General features: G+C 40.5%; 2 protein-coding genes across 3 annotated transcripts; one reads left to right on the top strand and one right to left on the bottom strand.

Annotated features, from left to right (window-relative positions):
• Positions 1–17,011: 17,011 nt before the first annotated feature.
• On the top strand, positions 17,012–17,932 carry LOC116316380 (odorant receptor 131-2-like). The gene has a single exon (XM_039598042.1). The coding sequence runs from the start codon at positions 17,012–17,014 to the stop codon at positions 17,930–17,932; it is 921 nt and encodes a 306-aa protein (XP_039453976.1).
• Positions 17,933–20,571: 2,639 nt separating this feature from the next.
• Positions 20,572–22,949, bottom strand: LOC116316385 (diablo homolog, mitochondrial-like). Of its 2 annotated transcripts, none has more exons than XM_031734941.2 (6): positions 22,630–22,949; positions 22,327–22,444; positions 22,023–22,148; positions 21,522–21,632; positions 21,296–21,392; positions 20,572–21,146 (listed from the first exon to the last, which is right to left on the bottom strand). In XM_031734941.2, exons 1-6 carry the CDS (start codon positions 22,764–22,766, stop codon positions 20,941–20,943), a joined length of 795 nt encoding a protein of 264 aa, XP_031590801.1. In that variant the 5' UTR covers positions 22,767–22,949; the 3' UTR covers positions 20,572–20,940. The 2 variants fall into 2 exon arrangements, with proteins under 2 accessions (XP_031590801.1, XP_031590802.1); XM_031734942.2 differs by having other exon boundaries at positions 22,327–22,441.
• Between the last annotated feature and the right edge of the window lie 4,782 nt (positions 22,950–27,731).

Raw genomic sequence — 27,731 nt, 5'->3', positions numbered from 1 at the left:
GTTGAACTGAACTTACAATCATGAGACAAGGTTCTATATGGGTACAATAACAAAGCCCCCCTCTTTTACAAAAATAGACAATAGTACAGCTTACGTCAATCCAAACCACAAAATGTTCCCTGACCTTTAACATTGCTCTAAAAACATTGTCTTGGTCGGTGCTTCCCTCTTCGCTGTCGCTCGTCTGGTGCACTTCCTCTAAGTGCGTCGGCACACTTCTGCATTTCTGTGTGTATGTGTCTGCAGTGTATGCTACGTGCGTGTCATGACCTCTCACTATTTGTCTGTGTGTGCGTGCAGAGTTTGCATCTGCTTTCTGAACCTTAGTTGACCTCAACTTAAGCAACCAACCAGGCTAAGGCCATCCTGTGTGTAATGATCTTGACTTATATGTGAAATATATAAACAACTGTTTCAATCTACCACAACTGCTTAAGGCTTAATCCGCAATAAATGCATACTAAACACCCTTGCACTTAAACTTCTGGCTTCAGTTTCACTTCTGCAAAACATGCTCTGCAGACGCGCGTTTTGTTTCCTGTCTCTGCCCTCTACACAGAGATCATAAAAGCATTAATAACATTTAAATTATAGATTCAACAGAACCATTTAAAATGGTTCTTCTTTGGACCTGTAATAAAGGCTATAACCATATATCTGAACATCTGAATGCATCTAAATGCAACCTCACTATTAATACTGAAATGTTAATGATGATTATAAAAATAGCAGCAACTAATAGCAGGACAATATTTCTATTCCTGACACTCCCACTCTTGACCTCTTGACCACAAGAGGTCACCATACTGATGTGTGTTGGGTCACTGCTTGGCCCATTCAGCTGCTCCCCTGTCCATCCCAGACATCATGGACATTTAGGATCACTGTTCTTAGCTCTGACCCTCTCTTGGCATCCTGTGACTTAACAAATCAGACAACCTCATGTCATCTAGGTGGTCTTAATAATAAAATGCCAGCTCCCACTTGAGAACACTCATGCTTGAGGTTAATCACACCAAAATATCAGCGAGCCTAAAGTTGATCAGGGCATGAGAGAATAAGAGTGCGAGCAGAGCTCAATCAGCACTCCTCCCTCACCCCAGAACCCACTCATACCGGTGAAAGACCCCTTACACTTGTGAATCTCTAGTGGTCTGTCCCTTTTCTGGGTCCCACTCTGGTGGAAATCTGGCCACCTGCAAAGGAAACAGAACCCTTCCTCCCTATACGGCTTCCCTGCCTTATGTCCCTCAATTGTCTTCTTTATTCAAACCTAATGTTACTCAAAACATGAACCTAATTTTGTATTTGGTTTTGACTTTTATTTTATATCTCATTCAACCGTACTCAGCATTTGTAAAACTCTCACAGCACTGCCTTTAAGAGAATCGGAGGAAGCACGTCTCTGCATGTGCTTCCTCTTTTTCCTTATCTGATCACCAACATCCTGTGCACAAAACTGTCACTGCTGCAAGGGCCTCTCATCTAAAGTCACCTCTCACCAGCAAAATCATCATAAAATCATTATAAGGGCTTATTCTACTAAAAGGATAATAAAAACAACCGCTTTAATCACTCAGTGTAAGCACATAGTTAATTGCTCCTAGATAAACTTCATCATAGCTAAAAGCTGAACTCTAACTGTATTTTGAACTCCCATTTTCTGGGTGATAACCTGTTTGAATCTATCATTTTATTTCATTTTGCTGCTTTTAATGTAATGCCTCCCTCTAACTTAAACTTTATCAGACTTAACCAACATATATAAGCTTTCTCCCTTTGCTTCTGTTTTCTGTATTTCTGTATTCTGTAACTGCTTTTTATATAAGAGGACTAAGTTAGAGCTGCATCTGTTATCTCAATATTTTATATGTCACTCAGTTTAGTTACAAGCAAAACTCCTATTCAGTTCCTCTTTCTGTCATTTGTTATTGGGCCAACTCAAATTCAGTTAAAAGCTAAAGGAATTTCAGGCCCTAGGCCTCAAATCAATACTGTCCTGTGTGTTGATGAACTCTGTATGTCTGTAAGCGTGTGCAATCCTTCAAAACTCAGGTCATTCTCACAGTAGATTGGCTAATCATAACGTTAACCAAAAGTTTATGACCCTCAAGAGACGACTCTCTGAGCCACAACTCCGTCAAAGGCACAAAAATGCAATGTGTGAAAAAAAATCATTTCTACATATATAATCTCCAATATTATTCATCTTATCCTAAAAATCAAAAAGAAATCACACTTTTTCTACTCATAAAATGTTCACTATTTTCCCCAAAGCATATCCTTTATTCCCACAATTTCCCCTTTAAGTTTGGTGTACAACTTCTTTTTAACCCCAGCAATTTATCTTCTAAACAGAATTCAGTTCATTTTACTCCTTTCTTTAGAATTAACAATCTCCGCCTCAGTTTTACTGTATCTAGATTATCAAACAACCCCAATCATTATAAAATCCTAGTAAAACCCCTTTCACATTAAACAAATTAAATCTTAAATCCTCTCTTTTTGACACATCTCATGTGGCAAAAACTCAACATCTCCACCCAAGCTTAACAAATTAAAAGGAAAAAAGGTTAGTCATTTCATTTCCCAGAACCGCTCAGCAATTCTCCTCTCCGGTGTTTTTGCTTCAGCCCTGAAAACCTGTGTTTAAGGAACAAAATCAATTTAATCATCATGTCAAATCTCCTCCAACTCGTTGCTCCATTGAACTCTGGATCCTTGGAATTTCCTGAAAACAAAACCTGTAGTTTACATTTCATACTCAACTCTCCCTTTATGATCCGTCTATGTCATAACAAAAATAAACTTGAACAGAACAGTTATTAATCCTGAGTTACCTCAGTTAATGGTAACTTGAATCTCATCAAACAATGTTTCCCTTTTAGCATTTAGCATTCTCCCAACAATATAATGTAATCCCATAATCTAACCCCGTAAAAGAAATTTTCTCAAAGCAAACATCAGCATCCCAAAATCAGCCTCCCAGATTTAAGTCTCCCACTTGTCCTGCCTATGGCAAAAGCAAAACAAAGCATCCCCTTTCTTTTCCTCACATGATAAATCTGTCCACATTTATTCATTCCACCTTAGTCCAGTCACTCACATTCACTCACATGCATTCACACATGATATTTTTGCTGATCTGCAGCCTCCTGCGCACGTCATCAGATGCTCCACATCAGCAAAATGAGCTCTATCATTCGTTTTATTTCGTTTTCCTGTTTAGGAAAATAGTTCTCTATACTTTTGACTGGATTGAATCGATACAATCCATTTTTAGACAGAGACTTGCCGCCAATCAGTCTCTGATTGTAATCAATTATAATTCTGTAAAGCCCACCTGATTTTCGTACTTGGTAATTTTGTCAGCGCCGTCCGTTCACTCTCTTCCAGGCCTGCTTAGAACAAAAATGAAAAAAAGAGCTGATTATTAGCTCATCAAAGTACCAAACAAAATCACCTGACAGGTTTTTCCTGAGTGCACTACTACAAAAATTTTTGGGGCCCCTCTCAGACAGATCCATGTCTTAATTAAACACCCTCTCTGGAAATAAAACAACAGCCTCAAAATCTGAAACAATCTTAAATTTCACCCGTTCAACACACGAAAACCTCGTCAAAAGATCAAAGACCGTTTTCATTCAGCACAAGATAAAAACCAATTTCAACAACGTATCATCCTTAAATTATAAATTTCCTGTCCAAATCTGCCCCTCTGAACAGACCTGACCACCGTAATCAAATATCCTGATACTTTACCATTATATATTTCTCCCAATACTCTTCAACAGCCCGATCTCTCTTGAACTGAACCGAAAGCCTCCGACACACGCGCACACAGGAAGTGTCTTTGTCACTCACTCACTCCAGCTAATTTGCATAAACCCACAGCTCAACAGCCAACTTAACAAGAGGAATACATGTTTAAACTTTATCACGTTATTGAATTATTTTCATTTTCTTTCTATACTAATCACTTACTTTGATAAATCAGTGCAAGAGCACTCCTGAGTCACTCTTATAGACACTTTTCTTTTGTTTTTCCATCTATTTTAAATCTTTCCATCAATTGTATTAACCATTCACACCATTCTCTCACTCATACAAGCAGCAAGCAGATCTTCATTGCATATGCTTATGTTCTTAGCCAGGTTTTTAATCAATATCTGTTCATTAAGCTTCAGGAGCTTGTCTTTATAAGGTTAATGCATTTTCTGTTTGTGTGTGTATGGGTATATGTTATTTTGCATCTATGACTTCACAGTCTCCCAGACTTCTTCCCAACTCTCCAGTTAAGCAGTCAGTTTTCTTTTTCCCCGAGTTACTAACCCACATTTTGATTTCCCACCTTAAATTACCGCCCTCCGGGTCTTCAGCCAGGAGCTGGGGCTTGCTTTTCAGGTTCCTGGACACATCATGCTGTGAACAATTCAACCAGAAACTTGCCTTAACATATCCATTCATGTTAACCTGTAATTTCTTCAGACTCCTGCATCTGGAGAATTGGCCTGGGTCTGCTTTACCCTGAAAATAACAAACTAAGACATTTTCATTATTATCACCAGTGGTTAAATAACCCATTTCTCTATCTCTGATCAGAAACACCAATTATGCCATGCATGTAAGCGTGTTCTTCCCTGCATTTTATGTTAATTGGGTGTAAACTGCTTCTTCATTAAATTAATTCATTGAGTTCTTCGTTGCCTTGTGATGTATTCATGTTAATGTACACTACGTGTAAGCTGTTTCTTCATTGCATCCTATATATTCATATTTAATTTATGCATTTCACCACTGAGCTTTAGATTCAAACTATCTCACTTCTGATTCATTTCAAAAATAATCTCACATGTAACAATTTGTATGTGTGTTTTCTATTCATTAAGGTAATGACAATTATTTTCGTTCATTATTCCTACCTTTTCTAATGTTTACCTCTTTGTTATGCTGTAGTGGACATCCCTAAACAATTCATGAGTTCAGGTTTCAATTTTCAATCCAATTATATCCTATATTCTCGCAGTCAAACTCGTCCAGCTTCATCTCTCACTGGTCCTCTCTGCACAATGTCCTGTTCGGGCCTCAAAGCTCCAGCAAACACAGTCTCAACTCAGCTGTTGTCTTCTTCTCTGTTTCTTTACAGTCTTTCTTTCAGATTAAGTCCCAGCATGGCAAAATATCACTCAATGTCCAGTGCTCTTCCACAATTCTTTATCCCACTGTTCAACTGCCCAGCCTGTATTTTCACAGTACATGTTACATTACTCTTACATGCTGCTGCTGGTCGTCAATCGTCATCAGGGTTAATGGATCAGTGGCACTGCCGTTTGCCTGCTGTATTCAAGTTCACGATGTTCTATCGATCTTCATCAGGCGATTGACTGTCCTTTGAACTTCTTCTCCGCTTCAGGGACAAAGTGAGAGATCCAGCCGCCCAATTTCGAGCCAAAAACTGGCTTATTCTCCCAATTCTTTTAATCTACTTTTCTGCTGCTGAACTCAAGGTTGCAAAGTTGAAAGACGCCCACCTGTATTGACCATATAATTAGTATTATATTCATTTTTTCTTAAAGGCTTCATTGCTCCCATTTCCTCGTCTGTCTCTCTGTGTTCTTTCTGCACACACTCAGTTCCCATATATGGGCATGCACAGTTCCTGTTCACTATTTCCTGTTGCTGCAGCCCCGATACACAGAGCAATATTTCCTGTTCCTCAAACTAATCTAACTCCTTTGTTTTTGTTTTTCTTGAATTAAAAACACTTTCAAACTTTAGCACATCCTACTTTTTCATCACCCAAGAAATATATTTCACACTCCTTTATTCCATACACACCTTTAAAAGTTCTCACCTCTTTCAGACGCCATAAATCGTCTCACACGCACTGCCTTTCTCTCACTCAGAGAACTCACGCAGAGTCACTCAAATCAAATACTGACAGCACTCACACAGTTAAAATCACTCGAAATACGCTTTCATACGAGTATTTTGGACATGCCTTCCATGATCAGAAAGAGCAAGTCAAAAGAAAAGAAAAAGAAAACTGAAACCTCTCATCATCCTCACGGCTTCTCCCCACACACATAACTGAAAAAATAAACACACCAACATTTATGGCTCACGAAATATACATCTATCAAAATTCAGTCATTTACTATGCATCCACACTAATATATTCACACTGTATTTACACCCTCATAATAAGCTCTTATATACAGGCATTTAGCAAAAAGCTCTCAGTCCTCTCAAAATTGAAACCACCCTCTCTGCGCGTCACTGCTGCTCATTTGCATTTACACACACAATCAGTGCACTTCCGGCTGTGCATGACTGACACAGAGACTGATCCTACTCATAGATCTCATATTTTATATTACAGACGTCTTAAATTACAACTGCACAGATTTTTTTAGGCCTTTTCAACTCCTATGTAATTTCGATAATAGAACATAACGGCTCCAACCGATCAGTCCCAGACTTTTGTGCTCAATTCACCAGGGCGGTCCCAGACTGTCCTGTCCAGATCTCTAAACCTAACTTAATTTGCCAGCATACCCAATAAGCGCAAAAATAGGAGACTCTAACTCCTAGCAATTTCAGAGGTTCCCAAGTTCTCTCCCGCTGTCGACGGTACTATCCCTACTGTCCAGTAGGTCTAAGGTCAGCGTCCTGCCTTAGCGCAAGCGTTACCAAGGAGAAAATGCGCTTCTTAACAGGCGCGCTGTCGTCCTAGAAAAATTTATAATAATTTGAAACAACAATCTACACCGGATCAGGATTAAGATTGAGGCAGATCTCCGTTGTGGACATAAGGGACTTGAACCCACGAACTGACCATCACACGTAGATCAAATGACCAGCGGGCTTCACCCCACACAATGACCAAATTCCCTATCCTTCTAAAAGTTCACTTACAGTCCAACTGCTTTAATTCTCCTTTCATTCCTTTATTCTCATTAACTCAGTACTGTCACTTATAAACTTCCATTTCATTATCATTACTTCAACCGTAAACTTCATGAAAACTTCACCAAAATTAAAAACAGACATTCACCAGTAATTTTCAGTGAGTAGACTTTAATTTGACATGCCCAATGTGACACCTTTTGGAAATATATTTCAACAGGCAGTGTCTTACCTTTAAATGCCCCGGGGAATGCCTGCTCACTTTCACCACTGATTACCGTCTGCCCGTCCAATTACCACGGACCCCGGATCTCACCAAAACCCCAACATTCCCTCTCTCTCACCGGAACGAGCCCCCAAATGTTAGGGTTCAATATTGAGAGAAGAATCCATAAAACCACAGATCCAGGCGTGTGCAATTTAGACGGCATTTTAATAAACACATGTGTGAGTTCAACAACCCAATCAGTGTTGAACTGAACTTACAATCATGAGACAAGGTTCTATATGGGTACAATAACAAAGCCCCCCTCTTTTACAAAAATAGACAATAGTACAGCTTACGTCAATCCAAACCACAAAATGTTCCCTGACCTTTAACATTGCTCTAAAAACATTGTCTTCGGTCGGTGCTTCCCCTCTTCGCTGTCGCTCGTCTGGTGCACTTCCTCTAAGTACGTCGGCACACTTCTGCATTTCTGTGTGTATGTGTCTGCAGTGTATACTACGTGCGTGTCATGACCTCTCACTATTTGTCTGTGTGTACGTGCAGAGTTTGCATCTGCTTTCTGAACCTTAGTTGACCTCAACTTAAGCAACCAACCAGGCTAAGGCCATCCTGTGTGTAATGATCTTGACTTATATGTGAAATATATAAACAACTGTTTCAATCTACCACAACTGCTTAAGGCTTAATCCGCAATAAATGCATACTAAACACCCTTGCACTTAAACTTCTGGCTTCAGTTTCACTTCTGCAAAACATGCTCTGCAGACGCGTTTTGTTTCCTGTCTCTGCCCTCTACACAGAGATCATAAAAGCATTAATAACATTTAAATTATAGATTCAACAGAACCATTTAAAATGGTTCTTCTTTGAACCTGTAATAAAGGCTATAACCATATATCTGAACATCTGAATGCATCTAAATGCAACCTCACTATTAATACTGAAATGTTAATGATGATTATAAAAATAGCAGCAACTAATAGCAGGACAATATTTCTATTCCTGACATAACACTTTATTAATGGATTTAATGGGCTAATTTGCTATATTGATACACTACTGTATAACGGAATTGCAATAAAGAAATTACAATGTAAGAAGATAGTCATTGCATAAATACTGTAAATTTTGCATCATCTATTTATTAATTTAAAAACCTAAAAAGGTACTAAAAAGGTGCTATTTGTTTGGAAGCAGCAAAAGAGAAGGAAAGGATTGTGTAAGTGTGGGCAGAGACTTCAAATCTAGAGACTTTTACTGGTAACAGGAGATCTATCTAGGTGAGGAACCAGGGCACCCTGACGACAAGTGGGCTACTGGAACAAGAAGACATCGGTGGGCAAGAGACGAAAATAGGGCTTTGTTGGAATGCTACTACGCAAGTAACCCTGGCGGAAGGGGTTACATGAATAGGATGAGGGACCTATGGATTCTTCGATACCCAACATCCACAATGACGGCGAAACAACTAGTAGCTCAGTGTTCCAACATTCGAAAGAAGGGACTGCTATCACAGCTAGAGATTGACGAGGTACAACATAAATATTACATGAAGTACCCTCAGAAGGTCTGCTAGATGATGTTAATGCAGCACTACGGATGATACCTACAAATACAATTACTGACACTAACAAGCTGATCTACAATACGGCAGCAGTGATCAGTGAGATGCTTGGCTACAAGTTGAACAGCCACAAGGGGCAGTACCCTCCATGGAGAAGGAGGCTAGAGGGCTAGATCAAAGTAGCACGAAGGGAGGTTAGCCAACTAACGGAGTTGCAGAAAGGCACGACAAAGAAGGTGCCTAAGAAGTACAGCAAGCTGTCCATACCTGAGGGCTTGGAAACTGCCAAGCAAAGACTCACAGCCTTGGCCAGCCGCTTGAGGAGGTACACCAGAGAGATAGAAGGCAGGAGAATAAACCAGCTGTTCTCCACAGAACCAGCAAAGGTGTACTCTCAGTGGCAAGGGCAAGTGGCAAACAAGAGAACAGCACCACCAAGGCTGGAGACGGAGCAATACTGGAAGAGCATATGGGAGAAGGACGCAACCCATAACGGCAATGCTCAGTGGCTAGTGGATCTGAGGGCAGACCATAGCGACCTCCCTGAACAGGGTCCAGTAACCATCACAGTGGCAGACATCCAAGAAAGGGTCTCCAGTATGAAGAGTTGGACAGCACCAGGGCCCGACATGGTTCACGCCTACTGGCTGAAGAAGCTGACTGCACTCCACGCAGCGTCTGGCAGCACAAATGAACCAGCTGCTAGTTAACGAGACACCGGAATGGCTAACCGAAGGTCGGATGGTCCTGATCCCCAAGGACCCCAAGAAGGGACCGGTCCCATCCAACTACCGACCAATAACCTGCCTCAGTACTACATGGAAGCTCCTGTCAGGCATCATATCGGCTAAGATGAACAGGCACATGGGTCAATACATGAGCGGGGCACAGAAAGGGATTGGCAAGAATACCAGAGGCGCAAAACACCAGCTACTGGTAGACAGAACAGTCAGCCGAGACTGCAAGACCAGACTGACCAACCTGTGCACAGCCTGGATTGATTACAAGAAGGCCTATGACTCAGTGCCCCACAGCTGGATACTGGAATGCCTAGAATTGTACAAGATCAACAGGACCCTAAGAGCCTTCATCAGGAACTCAATGAGGATGTGGCGTACAACACTAGAGGCCAACTCCAAGCCCATAGCACAAGTCACCATCAAGTGAGGGATCTACCAAGGAGATGCTCTGTCCCCACTGGTGTTCTGCATAGGCCTGAACCCCCTCAGTGAGATCATTAACAAGACTGGCTACGGATACCGACTACGAAACGGAGCGGTTATCAGCCACCTCCTGTACATGGATGACATCAAGCTGTATGCCAAGAGTGAACGAGACATCGATTCACTGATACACACTACCAGGCTATACAGCAATGACACTGGAATGTCGTTCGGACTGGAGAAGTGTAGTCGGATGGTAACAAAGAGAGGGAAGGTAGTCAGAACTGAGGGGATTGAACTACCAGAAGGCAACATTGCAGACATAGAGGACAGTTACAAGTACCTGGGGATCCCGCAGGCGCATGGGAACCATGAAGAGGCCGCTAGGAAAGCTGCAACCACCAAGTACCTGCAGAGGGTCAGGCAAGTCCTGAGGAGTCAGCTGAACGGTAAGAACAAGATCCAGGCCATCAACACCTACGCCCTGCCCGTGATCAGGTACCCTGTTGGGGTAATAGGCTGGCCAAAGGAGGAGATAGAAGCCACTGACATCAAGACAAGAAAGCTCCTGACCATGCATGGAGGGTTTCACCCCAAGTCCAGCACCCTGAGGCTGTACGCTAAGCGGAAGGAAGGGGGCCGGGGACTGGTGAGTGTCAGCACCACAGTCCAGGATGAGACAAGAAACATCCACGAATACATCATGAAGATGGCCCCAACTGACAGCGTGCTCAGTGAATACCTCAGGCAGCAGAAACCCCAAGAAAGAGGAGGAAGGCGAGGAACCATCATGGAAGGACAGGCCCCTGCACGGTATGTACCACCGGCAGATAGAGGAGGTGGCTGATATCCAGAAATCCTACCAGTGGCTGGACAAAGCTGGACTGAAAGACAGCACAGAGGCACTAATCATGGCAGCACAAGAACAAGCTCTGAGCACAAGATCCATAGAGGCTGGGGTCTATCACACCAGGCAAGACCCCAGGTGCAGGCTGTGTAAAGACGCCCCAGAGACAATCCAGCACATAACAGCAGGGTGCAAGATGCTAGCAGGCAAGGCATACATGGAACGCCATAACCAAGTGGCCGGCATAGTGTACAGGAACATCTGTGCCGAGTATAACCTGGAAGTCCCGAGGTCAAAATGGGAGATGCCCCAAGGGTGGTGGAGAATGACCGAGCTAAGATCCTGTGGGACTTCCAGATACGGATGGACAAAATGGTGGTGGCTAACCAACCAGACATAGTGGTGGTAGACAAACAGAAGAAGACGGCTGTAGTGATCGATGTAGCGGTTCAATGACAGCAATATCAGGAAGAAGGAACACGAGAAGCTGGAGAAATACCAAGGGCTCAGAGAAGAGCTCGAGAGGATGTGGAGGGTGAAGGTAACGGTGGTCCCGTGGTAATCGGAGCACTAGGTGCGGTGACTCCCAAGCTAGGCGAGTGGCTCCAGCAGATCCCGGGAACAACATCGGAGATCTCTGTCCAGAAGAGCGCAGTCCTGGGAACAGCTAAGATACTGCAAGAGGACCCTCAAGCTCCCAGGCCTCTGGTAGAGGACCCGAGCTTGAAGGATAAACCGCCCGCAGGGGCAAGATGGGTGGGGGGTTTTTTCCGTTTATATATATATATATATATATATATATATATATATATATATATATATATATATATATATATATATGTATTAGTGCTGTCAATAAATTAAAAAATTAACTAATTAATCTCACAATTTTCTGTAATTAATTGGGTAATTAATAATTAATAAGCTTGTAACTGACATTTATGCAATATAATGAAGTAAATGCAGAATAAACACAAAGAATGTGTTTTGGAGTTTGTACGTGTTTTGGAGTTTGTACGTGCTTTGTCTCTAGCGGCCACCGTAAATATACTTTTATTTATTCACTCCACATAAAATCTAATAAATAAATTATAAAATATAAAAACCAATTTGTTCCCCCTGTTCAAATCACGGACAAACAGCATCCCACAGTTGTTTATGTTTTTAAACCCATTTTGCACAGAGGCATTTTTTGAAAAATGTATTGACAGCAATGTTGAATATTATTACACAGGAAAAAAACAACTACACGTGAAATAATTACCCTGTGACGCCTTTGCCCTTCTAAATGGAGGGACAGTAACTGCTTGTGTATATGTAAGTGTGTAAAAACTGCAGATAGTCAGATTAACAGTAACAGTATTTCGTCTCTATGTGCCATTCTGCAATTCATCTCATGTAAACAATAACGTGGCGCACAGCATGCCGTGAAAAAAGGCACATACCTTTGGCATTGCGTGACAAATTCTGTATTCCTCGTCCACATGTAAACACAAAAAAGTAGTTTTAAAAAATCTCCATTATCTGTGATAAGAGATTTTTTAGGATTTTGGGATTTTTATTATGTTATGCTTAAAAGTACGTTTCTTTATCTAAATGTGTTTGCTCTTTTCAGTATTCAGCTTAAACTCTGCAACTCTGTGCAGACTCCTAAATGGGGAAGTTACACAGGAAGCCTGCAGTTCTATTTTATCTCTTCCTGTACGTCTCTGAGAATGCTATGAATAAAAAGGCTGACAACTATTGCACGGTGCGAGTCTCCCTGAGTCTCACCCGTGTACACGTAAACCTGTCTGAGCGTTTTTATTCCGCCCTGAGTTGCAATACAGGAAAACTCCTGACATTTGTTGGTCCTTCGAGCCGGATGAGACACAGGTGATTTGAAACGCCATTTACGTGTGGACGAAAGGCCCAAATGCATAGAAACAGCTGCGTTTTCAAAAAATATGTGTGTGGACGTAGCGTAAAAGAGTTAGTAGTGTATTTTATTACTACCTATAATTTTTTGCAGTTTACTTTTATTTGCTTAATTGTTTACCAAATGTTACCAATTTCAATGGAGTTTGAAAACAAAATATGGGTGTGTGGTTGGAGGGTGTGTTTGTGCGGGGGGGGACATTTTTCTTGTAAAACAAAGGGGGGCTCAGCAAGTTCCCAGAAAGTTTGGGAACCACTTGCATAAGATGTAAGTACAACTCGTCCGTTTTCATATGCAAAAAAAATTATTGCGCTAGCTGACGTGGTTCAGGTTCTACAGGGATTTAAAAATAGTTACGCAAAATGGAGCGTGCCCACTCCGACCGGTTTTAAAGGGTTAAAGAGATCAGGTCTCTCCTACTGAGAGTGAAAACAGGAGTTTAACACTGTTGTAGTGTCGAGTTTGTCAGCTTTCAGGGGAGCGCCACTGACCAGGGGCCCCAAGCAGTATCTCCGCATATGCCCCATAAGTTGGATGTGAGTTAGAAGAGACAGAGGTAGAATTCTGGCATAATGTGGAGGAAGTATTATTAGTGTTGCCAGAGGTAGAAACTGATGATTGGAGTGGAATCATAAGATGTAGACCTGAGGAATGAGGAAGTATGGGAAAGTACTCAACGCAAGAGGTGGGCAAAAAAAAAATAATTAAAAATTGGATTGTCAGAGAGATGAAAAAGTAGACAGAAGTACTGTGTGTGTATAGGTGTATGGCAAAGAGTTGTTGTTAAGCAAGTTAATACTTATCTATCAATTATTCAAGGATAAAAAAACACAACTAACCCAAAGGATGAACCAGCTCTGTGTCTACACATAACAGAGAATTTAAAATATAAAATGATAACTTTCTGTATTTTGTTACTTGCAGCCTTTGGCACAAACACACGTTGTTCTATTTCTTTAGTGAAATCCATTAAAATTGCCAAAGATCACAAAGTTTGACTGGCGTAAAATAGAATTTATACTACAACAAGGTGATCCTGAAAAGCCTATTAGCCAAAATCTTGGCATATCTTGGTATGGTAGGCAGTGTGTCTGTCATGTTTGGAGTTTTACTTGATCGACCAGTAAATTCAGAGCTTCACTTCTACACTCAGTTCTCCCTTCACCACGATGGACCTGTGCAGCTTCTGCATCACTGTAGCCGCAGCACCAATCCATCTGTCAATCTCCCGCTCCCTTTTCCAATCACTTGTGAATAAGACCCCGAGATACTTAAACTGCTCCACTTGGGGCAGGAACTTGTTCCTGTAGATCAAGCTCTTGCAATGAAAAAGATCAAATGGCCCGTAGCAATGGGCCAAACACCCATACTCTCAGAGCACCCCCACAGTACACACCGAGGGACAGATCAAATGCCTTCTCCAAGTTCACAAAACACATGTAGACTGACTGGTCAAACTCCATGCACCCTGAAGTATCCTTGAGAGGATAAACAGCTGGTCCAGTGTTCCATGACCAGGACGGAAACCGCATTGTTCCTCGTGTATCCAGGGTTCGACTAATGGATGGACTCTCCTTTCCAGCACCCTGGCACAGACTTTCCCAAGGAGGCTGAGGAGTGTGATCCCCTATAGTTGGAACACACCCTCCGGTCCCTTTTCTTAAAGATGGGAACCACAACACCGGTCTGCCAATCCAGAGGTTCCGATCCTGATCTCCACACAACATTGCAGAGGCATGTCAAACAGCACAGCCCCACAATATCCAGAGCGTTCAGGAACTCAAGGCAGACCTCATCCACCCCAAGGCCTCTGCCACCAAGAAGTTGTTTAACTGCCTCAGTGAACTCGCCTTCGGAGATTGGCAGGTCATCCCCCTATGTCCCCAGACTCTGCTTCCTCCATGGAACAAGTGCCAGTGGGATTAAGGAGGCCCTTGAAGTATTCCTTCCACTACCCGACAATCTTCTCTGTGAAAGTCAGCAGCGCTCCACCCGTACTATACACTGTGCAGGTAGAGCACCGCTTTCCCCTCCTGTGTTGCCTGACGGTTTGCCAGAATCTTGTCGAGGCAGTCCAAAAATCTTTTTTCATGGCCTCTCTGAACTCCTCCCACACCCGGGTTTTTGCTTCAGCCACTACCTGAGCCACACTCTGCTTGGCCTGTCGGTACCTATTAAGTCCCACAGGCTAACCAATCCCGATAGGACTCCTTCTTCAGACTAGTGGCTCCCTTCATCTCTGGTGTCTGCCATTTGGTTTGGGGGTTACCACCACAACAGGCACCAACCACCTTGTGGCTGCAGCTCAGTGCAGCGGCTTCTGCAATAGAGGCGCTGAACATGGTCCATTTGGACTCAATGTCCCCAGTCTCCCTCGGAATGCTGTTGAAGCTTCGCTGGAGGTGTGTGTTGAAGATCTCATGGACTGGGGCCTCTGCTAGGCATTCCCAGCACATCCTCACTATACGTTTAGGCGCACCAGTTCTTTTCAGCATTCTCCACCACCTGATCCAACTCACCACCAGGTGGTGATCAGTTGACAGCTCAGTCTTCTCTTTACCCGAGTGTTCAGAACATATGGCCTCAGGTCTGGTGATACGATTACAAAATCTATCATCAACCTGCGGCCTTTAGCGTCCTGGTGCCACGTGCACTTATGGACACTCTTATGTTTGAGCATTGTGTTCATTATGGTCAAACTGTGGTTTGCACAGAAGTACATCAAAAACACTGCTTGGGTTCCAATCCAGGAGGCTGTTCCTCCCAATCACGCCCCTCCAGTGCATGACCTCACTGTCATTGCCCACATGAGCATTGAAGTCTCCCAGTAGTACAACAGAGTCTCCAGGCGGCGCACCCACCAGCACCCCACCCAGGGACTCCATGAAGGCTGGGTACTCTGAACCGCCACTCGGTGCATAAGCGCAGACAACAGTCAATCTCCGTTTCCCTGCCCAATCACTTGTGCAGGAGATACTTAAACTGCTCCACTTATCCATTGGGAGAAACTCCAAAGATACAGGCAGTGGCCCGTAGCAATGGGCCAAACACCCATACTAGGATACCCACCCCAGGCCGCTGCCTCTCACCAGGGGCAACTGCAGACTAAGACAGAGTCTAGCCCTTCTCCGGGAAAATTGTTCTAGAGCCTAAGCCATGTACTGAGGTGAACCCGACTATATCTAACTGGTACCTCTCAACCTCACCACTGACTCAGGCACCTTCCCCACCAGACTCTTTGCCTACCAGAGAGGTGGCATTTCATGTCCTAATTGCCAGTCTTGGTAGCCAGAGACAGGTCTGCCAGGGCCTCTGCTCCTGGCCGCTGCCCGGCACACAATGCACCCAACCCCTACGGTGCCTCCTGTGGGTGGTGGACCTGCAGGAGGATGGCCCAATCTGCCTTTTCCAGGCTTTGCCCAGCCGGTCCTAATGGACTAAGGCCTGGCCACCAGACGCTCACTCTCGGGCACCCTTCCCAGGCAGGGTGAACTGTTTCCTTGGTGTTGTGCTCATAGGGGTCTTCTGAATGACCAGTTTGCCATGGGAGACCCTAACAGGGGGCAGAAGCCCCCAGACAACATAACCCCTGGGATCCCCTGGGACACACAAACCCCACCACCATGATAAGGGTTTTTCAGACAAACATGTAAGAGAATAGTGTATTTATTGGATATGTTCCAAGGTTCCAAGAGTCCTATTGCAACAAATTAGCTGGAATATTGTGGCGTGTGGCATGCTTGATGTTACATACTTTACCCTATATAATTAAACAATTGGAAAAATAAATAAAGATCTGAAATATAGAGGGGAGATTTATTTTAAAAAAAAACACTCATTTATGCTGCTCAGTGTGCATTAAAGGCAATAGGTAGGGAAGAAAATAATTTTTCCTATTGACTTATTTGAATATTGCACAAAATAGGCCTACTGCTTGTCACGGTCACATCACTGTAGAACTTTATAAGACATACCTTAAAAGAATAATGGGATATAGTCTTCCTTCTGGCAATAACCATGCCAATTGATTAACTTGTCAACAAGCAACAAAGTTTTCAAAACTTTAATCTAGAATTTAGTGTAGACTCTCCTGACTGAGTGCTCCATCTATCAACAATGTACAGCCATCAAGGGGAATGATCTCTAAGGGAAGATGACGACACCTTAAGACAACTTCAGTTTCATATAACCTTTAAATTAATGTTCCACTGTCATCTCTAAGAAAACTGCAGCACTCAGAAGAGGATATTTGTGTTTGGAAAAGGACGAAAGGTTTCTCCACTAGACTGATTTTTTGGTTTCAGTCTTTAGAGTAAATCTTATATTTATAATGACACTGATTGACTCTTAGAAGTTATTTAAACAATCGTGTTTGTTCTCAATGGCAGGTAACAGCTCACTAATTTGTGCTTTCTTGCACCAATTATTGACAGTCCGGGTCATGATTGTGCACACCCTGGTGATAATCTTTCTTTGTATCAACATGTTGCTCATTGTGACCTTTGTAAAAAAGGAATGCTTTCACACATCTGCTCGCTACATTTTATTTTTTGTCACTTTACTGTCAGACAGCTTTTTGTTAGTCATGACTGATATCTTGCTTATTTTAACCAGATGTTCAGTACAAGTTTGGTTGTGTATAATTATCACTCTTTTCGTGCTTGTGTATTCTATTGTCACACCAGTTACTCTGACAGCAATGACTCTGGAGTGCTATGTAGCCATTTGTATGCCCCTTCGTCATGGACAGCTGTGCTCCACACGTAGCATTAAGTACTGTATCCTGATAATTCATGGCCTCAGCTCTGGGCCATGCATTGTTATTATTTCCATGTTCTTTGCTACTGCTTCAATTAGCTTCTACAGTCAATACACAATTTGCTCTGTTGAAATGTTTATGCTTTATAGATGGCAGGATCATGCTCGCTCAGCTGTAAGTCAGTTTTATTTCATGATTATGGGCATCACTATTGTTTTTTCATATGTTCAAATAATGAAAGTGGCCAAAGCTGCATCAGGAGAGAATAAGAAGTCAACACAAAAAGGAGTGAGAACAGTGATCCTTCATGGTTTCCAGCTGCTTCTCTGTCTTGTTCAGCTGTGGAGTCCATTCATAGAAACAGCTGTCCTTCAGATTGATGTCAACTTGTTTAGAGATTTCAGGTATTTTAACTATGTATTATTTAGTATTGTTCCAAGGTGTCTGAGTCCTCTCATCTATGGCCTCAGGGATGAAACATTCTTTCTTTCGTTGAAAAATCTCATGCCTACTTCATCCTGTTCAAAAAAACATGTGATTTGACAAAGTACATCACTTCTATTAATAATGGTAACATCCATATTTAATCAAAACATTCATTAATTTTGACAATATTGACAAGCATGTAATGATTAACTTCATATATTTTAACAGGTACAATTTACACTGAAGTTTTAAAAAATAAAAATGTAAATAATAAGAGTTAGTTTATCTCATTTGACAGAATTTACTGTAGAGTATCTACACAATATGTGGAACAATAAACAAAATAATAAGTATGTGTGGTGTTTTCCACTCATCAAATCCGACATGAGAGGCTAAATAAGAATAAATGTCTTTTTGAACTTGTAAAAACAAATTTATTTCTCTAATGTCTTTAGGCATAGACATGGTTAATCAGCAAGATGATTATTTATCACAATATAAATAAAACTAAATGGAATTTTCCAGGATCTAATATGTTCATTATTAAAACACCTAAATCATGTCATCGTAATTTAGCATTATGTGATTGGGCACCAAATGTGGATGCACAACAGATATCATAACAATTATAAATTGTAATAAATAGACATTTTCTTGTACTGTTATGTAGATGTCATCAAACAATGAAACACAGAATAATTTTGTTATATTATTAAAGCAAAACATATATTATATTTCACTTATGGATAGGATAAAAGGGTGTATGTCAAGAAGTCATTCTTAAGGAAGAAAAACAGCGAGAAAAGGCTGAAGTATGCCCAGTTACACAACAACCGGACTGAAAGTTAATAGTAACGAGCTGTAATGATTTATCCAACTTAGAAATTTCTTGGTTCAACTCATCATTAATACACTTGGCTTCATTAAAGGTTGTATCAAACCTCAAGTAAACAAATGAAATAAATGCTTGTTGGTGAGTTTGTGTTACTTTTCTTAAAAGTAATGCAGCAAACGAAGTTGAAAACCAGCCCAAAGAGACTTTAAAGACACCACAATGATTTTACTATAGACACATGAACAGGTAGAAATGGAGATTGCAAGCCTGACTGCTCATTACTGCCTTTGTTACCTGTTAGCAATCAGGCTCTGGCTGCTTGGCAGTGGTGTCCATACACTCAGCTTTAATATCATTTACGTCTTGCATTTTTCCAGAACCCTATATACATAATCACATACTGTGTATACTACTGTTTATATAGTGTATTATCTTACTTATTTTGTATTTGTTTGTATTTTATTTGTATTTTTGTATTTTTCTTCTGCTATCTGTACCTGAGCTGAGGTTGCCATCACCAGTGTGTGAGCTGGGTGGATGTCTGATGTGTAAAGCGCTTTGGGGTCCTTAGGGACTAGAAAGCATATATAAATACAGGCCATTTAAAGCATACATTTTCCCGCCATAAGATCAATAAAGTCTTATCTTATCTTATCACTCTGGGTTCTTGGCTAGCTTTGCGTTAGCATGCCGTCTTGCAGATGTTTGCAAAGAGCTGAAGTTCTGTTAGCAGTATCATAAAAAGCAGTATAACTTTGTTGCATGCTACAACCAAAACTGCAGACAACATTGTTCTAGGCTAATTTGGAACATAAAATTGGATAAAAACTTCAAGTTCACCTAGACTCAGAGGACAACTGTTTGCCTTTCCTGGACTGCGCTGTGCACATTGAAGAGAATGGCAACCTCAACATTGAAGTTAATATGTACCTCCTCTTTGACTCCCATCACCCTCTGGAACACAAACTTGGAGTAATTACCCTACACCACCGGCAGAACATGTTCCCTCTAAGCCTGAGGGAAAAATACTACACACGTCAGTGAAAACATGTATTATCCTAACTGGGCATTCATAAAGTCAGCAATCCACAGAAAAGAAGATCAGACACCAGCGAGGGAGGATAAGAAAGACAGACGCATTTATAGTCATCCCCTATGTAGCCGGTGTATCATTAAACTCGGACTTTTCTTGTTGTTCCCAGTGTACTTCAGACCCAGCAACACACTCAACAGAAACTGGTTCACCCGAAGACAAAACTCCAAAACACAGACTGAACAACGTGGTGTTTGTACAGTGCAGCGAGGAATGCCCAGACCTCTATTGGAACCAAACAGCCACTTCCGCATGGCACAACATGAATTCCACAGGACAAGACTCAGCAGTCCACTACATCTTAAGGATAAGATCACTCTTTCAAAATGCCAATGTTCACATTTGGACAGAGAGGACAGATGGTTTGAAAGAGGAGTGGGCCATCTATGTCCACTGTGATCCCCATCCTTGAACAGAGGCGTGGTTTACGACATGTCTGCCATCTATAATCAGTTTTGGTTCCCTCCCCAGGGATTCCCCATCACATGCATGGACTAGTCCTCAGGAATTCAGACAACCTTTCTCATTCACTATTTGTTAGGGTCCCACACCCACTTTCACAACTCTGATTAGAGGATCATTGTCCCTCATTAATACTCCCTGGGTTAAAATCTGGCTCTCGGCCATTTGACCTTAGAACTGAAGAAGGGATGAGAGGTGAAACGTCATCACTGTCGTTTTTCTTTGCAAAGTTATAATAGGGGATAATAGGGGATATGATTGCTGGGTTTTTCTCTGTTCTGTTGTAGGGCCTACCTTACAATATAAAGAGCCTTGATGTTGTTGTGATTAGGCAGTTTATAAATAAAATTGAATTGAAATTGAATCTTTAAAAACAATGGAGGACACAGTAATTTTATTTAAAAAAAATCTTTGTTACAACAAAACATATATTGTAATCCACTGATGGATAAGAATCACTGGAACAAAATATTAGTGATTCCATCGTTTTCCTACATTTACTAACCCTAATAAATAGTCTTAAATAAAAATATTTGCAAGTGGTTTATTGTTAATTTTATTTTCAAAATTAGCCTTTTTTTGCTTTATTCTTCTGTGAAAGTAAACATGTAAATATCTGACAGTAGGAAAGCTATTATAGCAAAAAGACTAGAAAAGACGTTTTCGAAGTTGAGCTCATTACTTTGAAATCAATAGCACTTGCACATTGTTTTCCTGTTTTCCCATATGTCTGTCTTAGTCCTCTCGTAGATAAGCCTCATGCACCTCAAGCCCATCACTATCCTCAAGGAAGGCAGCATATTCTGCCATCCTCTGGATCTCTTCTACTTTTGTCTCAGCCAGCTTCTTATCTGCCTCGGCAGAAAGTTTCTGTGCTTCTTCCACCTGCGACCGGGCCACCTGGATGTTTGTCCTCATTGAGATGGATGCCTGGTGAGCTCCTGGAAACACAGATTCATTTTGTCAGATTTCTGAGTAAAAATATAGGTGTATGCAACTATTCCCAGAACTTTATAAAGTAACAGTACATGTCCCAAATTTGATTTTAATGACTTCATTCATCCATAATTCAGGAAAAGATTCTTCTCACCTGAAGTGCACGCTGCCTCAGCTGCCATTTTACACAGGCTGATGGCATTGATCCAAGCTGATTCATAACGTTTGCATTCAACTAGTCTTTCACTAGCCTGTTAAGACAGAGAGAAGTGACAAACTCAATAATTTCTTAATGTAAAAGCTAATTTCCAAAATATAAACTCAACACAAAAGCATATTAAACATTTGTTTTGAGGACAAAGAGGACAACACAAACTAACCTCTGCACGCCAGCCATTGATCGCTTGCTGGAGTGAATCCTCCTCTGCTGGGGTCATTCTTCCCAGTGAGACCAAATATTGTCTTTGAAAAGCAATACGTGAGTGCACAGCCTGTGAGTAAACAGAGGGAACAAAAGCAGTCAGTTACAGTACACAGCAACATTTGAATTATAAACTCAGAAGAGTTTGTAGGACACTGAACAGTATTTCGGGCTACTTGTATAAGTTCAAATCAGACATACAAGACTTTATTTTAGAATTTTTGCTAATTTTATCCATTGTCTCTCAGTTTTCATAAATTTGTCCAAGTAAAATTAATTCCAAAGTTTATTGTCACCATATTTAATATTAGGCTGAAAATTGCTGCAGTATATTACTGAATAGATGTGTCCAGATGTTTTTGTCCTCTCATGTTTGTGTTGAATTTAAATTAAGCTATTTTTTAAATCTTTTGAAAAACGAAATGTTGCAAACCATGTCTTATACACAGTAAAAACCTACCTTTGAATAGTCTGCAAGGGCATCGACGTAAGCCAAGGTGGTCTGAGAGAGGAAAGTACATGAGCTGTCTGTAATCACTGAGGCAGCTCTTCTGATCAGAGAGTCATGCGAGAGGTTTTCCACTTGCTGCAAACAGGGAGAAAAAAAATATCAGTGTTTTTAAGTCTTTTCTTTAATTTCTCCATATGTATATTATCTATAAGAAGAAGAAATACTCTGAAGACTCCTGAAGAGTCAACATTAGTGCAGTTGTAGGTGACTGTACTAATTCACACTTCTATGTTATTTCTGGAGACTCACCCACCTGTGTAAAAGGGACAGCACAAAGCCCACGGGCAATGGTTAAAGACGCTATGCTCATGTGTGAAGGCTTTGTCAGTTCCCCAAACTTCTGGTTTCCAGGTATCCTGCTCTCAGAGCTGCTGTAGAAGCAATGCAGTATGTTAGGACTAGGACCAGCAAACAAATTAATGATATTTCAATTTGAAATGCTGTGAGTTATTGTCCTATGGTCTGACTTGGACCAACTTGTGGTAAATTTCACCAAAGATCAAGGTCTGGTTTTAACTTTGCAAATCATTTTGTTGAATATTTATTCACAACTTACCTGAGGAAGCGAATGCAAGCTGCTCCTCTCCTTAGCACGCTCTTACTGGTCCGCAGCACTGAAATGTCTATCTGATTCCGCACAAGTCCTGTAGCGGCACGGCTCGCACACACTGAACACTGACGAACAGCTTGCATTTTGCAGATTAATTTGATCTGCTGCACTTACAGAGTCTATTTATCTAATCTGTAAAATAAGTTCCTGGCTGCAGGTTTTCCTGTTCAGTTTAAACCTTGCACTTTTCTCACTGTTGCCTTGTCTTAGTAAAAGTCTTACTTGCTGCTAGAGAGGTTTGAGTCTGCTCTGTGAATAAAAACTATCATGTCTTGTGGGTATTTATAATGACTCAGCACCACTCAATTACGCAAAAGGCATTGATCTGTTGACTGTCCCTGTAAATGTACGTATTTGGTGTTATCTGCGAAACCCTGTAGATACGTGCAGGTTAGAGACCATTTGTGCTGGTTGTGGACTTTCTATCTCTATCACTGTGTAGGGTTTATATGTATGACTCAAAAGGCTAGATGTAGTTAATGGCAAAAAGTTTACCAACTTTCATTACATTTTAATTTGAAAAACATCCCCCAAAAACAACTATTTATACTCATAAAATTTCCCACACCTAAAAAGTGGCTTTTCTGTCATAATGTACAATTAGGGTTAGTGCAGAGCAGAAGAATGATAAAGCATGATAAAGGGCCAAACTCTGTTTTTCATTTTTCATTATCATTTTTTGTACTGATGCATAACTACAATGAAAGCCAGAAGCCACTACCCAGAACAACAAACTACTGAGAGTTGCATTGTGGGTAATGTAGGTGTTTTGAGACAGGCTTATTGGAGGTAATAAGATCAAATGAAACCACACCAGGATAATATAAGAGCCAAAGATTGGAAGCAGGGCTGTTGGGCACACTCACAAGGGTGAGGAAAGGAGACATGTAAGACCAAGTATCGGGTAAAAATAATTAGGAAATTACAGGTGGAGCAAGACAAAGGTAGCAAGTAAAAAAAACAAAAGGGAAAAGGGAAAGTTTCCAAAATAAAAGGAAGTGACTGTAACTTGTGTACCACATCCGGTCATGGCACATGATACTCCTTGAAGAGGTAGGTCTGTCACAATTCAGGTAGACTTGGGTGCACATGTAGTGCACCCATGTAGTGCATCTACTATCTGTGCCCAACACCAGCATTTCTTCAACAACTACCTCTGTGAAAATCACTATGTTGTGTGTAATTTATGGTACCACAAATCTATCAGTTTGCATACGGATTTCCATACAGACTCATAGGGAGAGGGGTTTTCACCTACTGCATGTCACTGTGCAGTAGGTGTGGATGGCCTATACATCAGTTGAATGGTTGACAAATGGACTGAAATAGGGAAGGGAGCAATACTGAAGTTCACTAAGAATGTGAGAAGTGTGCAAAAACATCAAAGATAAAAAAAAATACAGAACATAACTGAAACAGATAATTGGTTTATTTCTGCTGCATTAATATTCAGACACTTTCTGTGAGGCCCGTTTGCCTTTTTTGGATCTAGTTAACCTTGTATGCACAATATGACAAACTGCAGCACGGAGTCCATTGTTTTGTACAAGTCATCTAAACTGTGTTCAAAACAAACAAATGTTAAAATAGAAAGTTTCAATTACTAATGCAAATATCAAGATACCAAATATGCCAAGATGAATTTTGGTGGGTAGTTTTTTAAAATGAGGCACAAAACATTTCAAATGTTTTCTTTTCCGAAATAAACTTTTTGTGTTGGAATCCAAAAAGAGACTGCAGTTGTTTATGGTGGAGAAAGAGGGCCTCAGTTAGGAAATGAGAAATTGCTGACATCATAAGAGCTTCTGTTTTAATAATTTTTTCCTTTGTAAGTACTACATTAAATAAGCTGATATGATCAGATAATAAATTGACTTCAACAGGTTTAAAACTACTTTGAGGATAAAGATGAGAGAAAGTGTATACTGAGGTCTTGAATCTCAGGAAAACTTTACAACATGATGAGCACTTTGGATGGTCATACAACTGGGCCAACACTGTAGCAAAATAATGCATAATTTCTTCGTCAAATCTGCATTACATACTTATTTCACCTTCTCTGCGTTTCTCTCTCTGTGCCATTTAATGTTCCACTAAAACTCAATTGGCCAAAAGTCTTGCAATTGCCCTCTGTCTGATGCACTGAAAGTGAGTTATTTGCTGAGCTGGGTTCAAAAACAGAAAGTTTGTTTTGGACAGAGACTGTGGCCCAGTCCTCTGGGGTCCTCATTACTGACGCAAAACTTGCGTAAACAGCTGACAAGCCCCCATGAGCTGCTCTCTACAGAGTCAACTTGTTTGCCAAACAAAAGAAAACTTCAGGTTGCTCAATGGGACTCGAGAGCTTTGTGTTAATAATCAGCTAGTCTGTTAATTACTAAGCGGGGGACATGGGCCATGCCCTCTAACTGCGCTCTGGAGATTCAACACTCAATGAAGAAACACCTCTTAATAGATTTCATCACCTTTTTTTGAAAACAACGCTGTTATTACACCTGCAACTCTGTGCTCTGATTACCAACTTGAGTAAAGTTGTGCAAGAATGTTAAACATTGTCACAAAAAGATAATGCACTATGTCAAAGATACCACAGCTTTTGTGCCAGTAGGGTTTTTGCCATTTTTTACAAGGCCCTGGACAAAAATCTACAACAATCTACAACAACTTCAACATATACAAGTACAGACCTGAAAACCTACCAGACCTGTTGGAGGATATACACAAATTAAATGGTACATTTTCTTCAGAAACATTCAGGTCATTCCTGCTGGAGTTCTGATATACAGAAGTCCTCATATTTGTTCTCCTATCTGGCAAAAACATTACTTCTCATATGTTCAGCTAAACAGATTATACCAGCAATTATCATCGTTAAAACCTTACTGAACACTTAATCATATGTCTGAACATAATCCTGGACTTCATCAAGAAATTATTTTTAACTTGCAGTTTTTGAATGCAGCCAACTATACAATTTATCAAATGTTTTTTAAATATAAAAAAACATCTTAAAGCATGAGATTCTTGTACTACATTTTCTTGCATTTTCTCTAACAATTATGTCAAACATATAACTAGAACTGGCCCACCAAAATGTCCAATCTGTCATTGTGGATGGTTTTGGAAAATGTGGAAATTTCAAGAACAAAGTGGTATACATTTTGGACCTACATCTGCATTTTCATCAGTATTACAGTTTTTTTTTTTTTTTTTTACTGTCAAAGACAACATCCACGACCTATCATAAACCAAAGGCAGTTTTTTTATGTTTTGGTTCATTTTTGTTTTCTTAGCTCAGAGTTGAGCATGATGGCGGTTACATGGTTAATTTGTTTTGTATTAACATTAACCAGGTTTACTTTCTAAAAGCTTGTTTAAAATAAAAGAAAAACTATGAAGAGACAAATGAAAAACACTGTGATGCAACTATGCAGGAAAAATTATATGAAATGATAATTAAGTCAACCTTTCAGTAACCCCACAGTGACAGGCTCACCATGAAGGAGGCCTCACCAAGATCTGCAGCTCACAAAATGTCTACACACTGACTTTCACAGTTACACTTGCTATAAAAATAAAGACAAAATTGTATAAAATTGTGGTCAACTGTCATTGCCTAGCAGTTCACAAGCAGTTTGTACAAGAAACAGCTGGCTCAACTAACCCAGATAACTTCAAAGGTGTCTATTCACCAAAGTCAGCGTAATGCCAACAATTGATACGAGAGCTCCCCTTCCAGCTGGAAGAGGCTTGTCCCAGTGACTGATTCAGCAAAACGTACATTTAAAGGGGCATTTATGGCTTTTCTACTGTGTTCAAGCCTTCCTGCCCTCAAAGTACAGCTGCTTAAAAGGCCTTCATTTTCGCCAGCTCATAGTTTGGTACACATGAACTGAACCTTCATTGCATAAGAGGCTTCCAACGTGGAGCCAAGTTCAGCAAACTTTTAAGCCTGTGGGATGGAAAATCACTGAGCTTAGGAAGGTAATTACTGTTCTGGTTTATGATCATTTAGGTATTTTTTTATGCTTGGGTGTAGATTTAAATATTTTATGTATTTTATATTTTATTGTAAAAGGTCACAATATACATTATTTATTTTGACCCTGCAGTCTTTTCAGGAGGACATTTAAAGGAAATAGTGTAGCACTGACTTAATAGAGTAGCCACTAAAAAACTAATACTGAGACTTCCCAATATCTAAAACCACTGGACTGGATCACAGTGGCTACAGCCATCTTTTTCATACAATCTATGATAAAGGTCTATATTTATTGTGCTTTTACTTAACACATTTTTACTTTATATAGTATTTTACTGCTCAATAAAAGAATGCTCATTGGCTTACATACCACTCCACTAAATATAGTATGGTTTCTATTCAGGGTATGTGTGTTTTGTACTGTTTAAAAAAAAGAACATTTACTTTTTTAATGAATGCTAATATTTTATCACCAGTAATTGTGAATTTTTAATTATCTGTGTTGTCAGTATGAGCAGTGAATCACCTTGAAGCCAATTTTAGGAAAAAAATAGAAATAAAAATGGATAAAATTTTGTCTAATTTGACAGTATCAACTGCTGCTCATGATGCCTTACAATATAGACTCACTTGTCTGTTTAACTTCCTTTCATGGATCCTGTAATAAAAGGTGCTTTATCATTTTCCCCCACAGTAATCTGTAGTTAATGAGAACCATGATGCTTAATGACGATAGCATGAAATTAATTTATCTCTGGGGAATCAGCACTGAGTCAAACATAAGATAACCGAGGCCAAACAGATCAGACAAGGGGAAGACCATCTTTGACACTTTGTTTGTTGAAAACATGTTGTGTGCTGAGAAGAGAAATCTGAGCTCTTCTGACAGACAAAGTCATTCTTATTAGGTGAGCGAGGCACTGTCTCATTTTAATGAGTAAATGGTTTGTTTTACAGGGTGATTTGAGTTTACTGATTATTTTATTAACATGAGGCAGCTCATTTCTGTTGTAAATGTAAATGATATTATACATTATGTTTTATTTTATCTTGTGTATATGGAAGT

The sequence above is a fragment of the Oreochromis aureus genome, linkage group 14 (assembly GCF_013358895.1).
Source record: "Oreochromis aureus strain Israel breed Guangdong linkage group 14, ZZ_aureus, whole genome shotgun sequence".
Lineage (NCBI taxonomy): Eukaryota > Metazoa > Chordata > Actinopteri > Cichliformes > Cichlidae > Oreochromis > Oreochromis aureus.
Note: the sequence above shows the minus strand (reverse complement) of the source record. Positions and strands in the feature narration are given on the sequence as shown.